The 3304-nt window shown below is 43.0% G+C and overlaps 1 protein-coding gene across 1 annotated transcript; it reads left to right on the top strand.

Moving 5' to 3' along the window:
• Positions 1–418: 418 nt before the first annotated feature.
• LOC119648887 (E3 ubiquitin-protein ligase XIAP-like) lies at positions 419–2427 on the top strand. Its single transcript, XM_038050783.1, has one exon. The coding sequence runs from the start codon at positions 446–448 to the stop codon at positions 1778–1780; it is 1335 nt and encodes a 444-aa protein (XP_037906711.1). The 5' UTR covers positions 419–445; the 3' UTR covers positions 1781–2427.
• The last annotated feature ends 877 nt before the right edge of the window (positions 2428–3304 follow it).

Below are 3304 nucleotides of genomic sequence, written 5' to 3'. Positions count from 1 at the left end.
AAATAAACGATAGCGCATATGATTTATTGTAACTTTCGCAATAAAGTTCTCTCATTCAATTCCTTACCCGATAGCTGGGCCTTGCCTAAGGTATTGCTGAAGAAAAGCGAACACCGCTTATCAACTATAGTCTTACACTTTTCACGTTCATATAAGATTTTATTGTTATCTTTGCATGTATCATAACATAAGGACTTCGTAATGCTTAGTATTGAGAGACGCATCATGTTCTCTATAAAATAATTCTGGCTTATTACGAGTATCTTGAGATATAAGCTATTCATTTCTCGCTTTTGCACAGTAATGGCTGTTTATGAAGAAGTTGTTGATGTTGTCAGATTCAGCAAGGCGGGCTATCAGCCTTTTGCATATAAAAGGAAAGCTGATCAGTCAGGGTGAACTAGTTTTGTTAAAACACTAAAGCAACAAGCTAAATCGTAATACAATGGCGTTCTCTTCAAAAGGTGTCATCTACGCGCTTGAAACATTCGAAAGTGCGCCCGAACATATAAAACATAAATCTAAGGAGTTCGTGGCAGCAGGGCTTCTGTATACAGGAGAATATAATGAAGTGTATTGTGAGACGTGTGAAGTAAAAATCAACGCTCCCAACGAGGACATTGATCCGTGGGTTTCTCACCATAATGCAAAGCCGGATTGCCTTTACTTGAACATAATACAAAAGTACGTACCCGGCCAATCGGTACCGCTCGAAGAGGAAAACAAATGTGACCTTACCAAATTCTTGTCGTTTGTAGCTACGTCCTACGATAAGGCACCTGCCGCGTTGAAAGCGAAAGCAGCAAGGCTTACTATGTCGGGGTTTTACTACACTGGGCGAGGCGACCAAATAGAATGTTGCAGCTGTAAAGAGACCTACGAAAGTTTACCTCGGGATGTGGATCCTTGGGAGTGGCATTTAAAATCGAAGCCAAATTGTGAATACGTTCAACTGGTGCAAAAATATGCGCTCATTGACGGTTCAGGTAGTCAAGACTTGCCAGCGAAAGTTGCGTCTTATGAGAAATCTCCTGACGTTTTAAAGAAAAATTCGGGGCAATACGCAATGGCTGGTTTTTTCTACACGGGCTATTCCGATCGAGTGCACTGCCGTAGTTGCAACTTGACATTATCCGATGTTACAGATGCGACCGATCCTTGGAAAGAACATGCTAAGTTCCAACCAGATTGTGAATACATTACCATTGTCCAAAAATTCGGTATTCTGAATGCTATGAACCAACAAGATTTGCCGACGAATCTGGAATCATATAGCAAAGCACCCGCAGTGCTGAAGAAAGCGGCTCGAAGATGCGCCTTAGCGGGCTTTGTATACACTGGATACAGTGACCAAGTATTATGCCGTAGTTGCAATACATCTATTTCCGAATGGACCGAGCATGACGACCCCTGGGAAAAGCATATTACCAGTGCCCCAAATTGTAAATACGTTGAGACTCTGAAAAAGCACGAATTGATTGACTTAACAGATCAGGATTTACTGACGAAGATAACATCTTTTGAGTTAGCACCTAGAAATCTGCGGAAAATCAGAGGTCGATTTGCCTTGGCAGGTTTCTTCTACACAGGACAAGGTGATAGGGTGAAGTGTTATAGCTGTGGCTTCAATCAAGCCAATTGGCCAGATGAAACAGATCCGTGGCAAGAGCACCTTGACAATTCTCCGGATTGTAGATATGTTAAACTGCTTCAAGAGCATGATGTATTTCCACAAGAAGACAATATAAATGAGGATGACAGCGAAAATGAGACAATATAAATGAGGATGACAGCGAAAATGAGGACGTGTGAAGAACATAAAATCATTCATACTTTCTTCTCTTATTTGTCAGTCACAGCAACGTCCCAAATGTGAAAACCAACATCTTGTTTCTATCAAAATAATAAACAATAATAATCGTTTAATCAATTAAAAAGTGAAAATGAAAATCTTTTCTTTTTTGATACTACATCTTAAAAATAAAGATGTTAGGTGGTGTTCAGTTAAGTTTTGGTATTTTAACGTTACCTGTCGTTTAGGCCTAACCCTATAGTCTTCTTAAGACAAGGATTGATTTTGTAGCCACAATTAAAGTTCCGCAGTGTCATATAACTATACTGAGTGCGTGGTTCAACATTCATACTGTTGGATGTAGGTCTTACCAAAATCTCCACCCGAAGGTCACTTGTCTGCTTGGACACAATCACAACCCCCATGAAACTCTCGCTAGGAGGCCAACCGCTAATAATCGGGCTGAAATTACATGCCCCAGGAATTCTCCTAAGACATGTAAATTCAGAGGGCTATCCCGGTGGCCGACGCCACTTCAGATGACTTCCCGTGCAAATTCGGGTCTGATCGTCTTAAATTTTCACCTACTGCTTCACGAACAGAAGCCGAGGCAAGTACAGCGTTTGCCGGTGCCACCTTGGACACTTGGTTTTGATTCGACCAAATTTAGTTGTACTGCGGAAATAACTAACTGTCTTGTTTTAGTATTTAATTCGATATTATTAATCAAATTTAAATTAAAATTTATTAGTATTCTTAAATATATATATATCATATATTTATATTGTTTTATTATAGTTTAAAGGAAAAAATCTCCGCACTGTCCTGACTCCATTTCCGCACCTACACCGAAAAACGATTTTCGCAGCAGCGACTCGCACTTGCATGCGTCCGACACTCTCTTCGCCACGACTTTCTAACCCCAGTTGAAACCAAAGAGGGTTTCAGCGAGGAACCAGATGCACGGCTCCCTCAACTCGGCTGCCGCAAATCAAAATGGACACGCCGTGTGCCCCTGCTTCTGGCTGCGCTTTCTTCCTGGAACACTGTGTTCCCGACGCTGAGACTATAGAGGTGTGCACCTCGCTCGAGGAGTTCGAATGGGAACTCGTAAGGTGGCTGCAGCCGCCTCCGGGAGGCATCCCTCCTAATTAGGACATGCATACAGGATTCGAGTTCCCTGGGCACGTCAGCTGCGGTTTTGGCATGGTGGTGACTTCAGTTTTGTGGCGAAATTGCGTTTTTGAGCAGTCCGGTAGCATTGAGACCCGACCTGATGTCGAGAGCAGGGTCGCTGGGGAAAGTCAGGTTCTTCCGGTATACCAGCTCCGCGGGATTTGCATCAAATTCTTCTCGATTGGCTGTCTGGAGACCAATTAGAATGAGTGGGAGGACCTGCGACCAAGCAGGGTCATCTTGGGCCATTATAATGGCCTTCAGCGTCCTGTGCTGCCTTTCGAGCATCCGATTCAACTGCTGGTGGTACGCAGTTGTCCGGTAGCGTTTGAAGCC

This window comes from Hermetia illucens, chromosome 2 (genome assembly GCF_905115235.1).
Source record: "Hermetia illucens chromosome 2, iHerIll2.2.curated.20191125, whole genome shotgun sequence".
Taxonomy (NCBI): Eukaryota; Metazoa; Arthropoda; class Insecta; order Diptera; family Stratiomyidae; genus Hermetia; species Hermetia illucens.
Note: the sequence above shows the minus strand (reverse complement) of the source record. Positions and strands in the feature narration are given on the sequence as shown.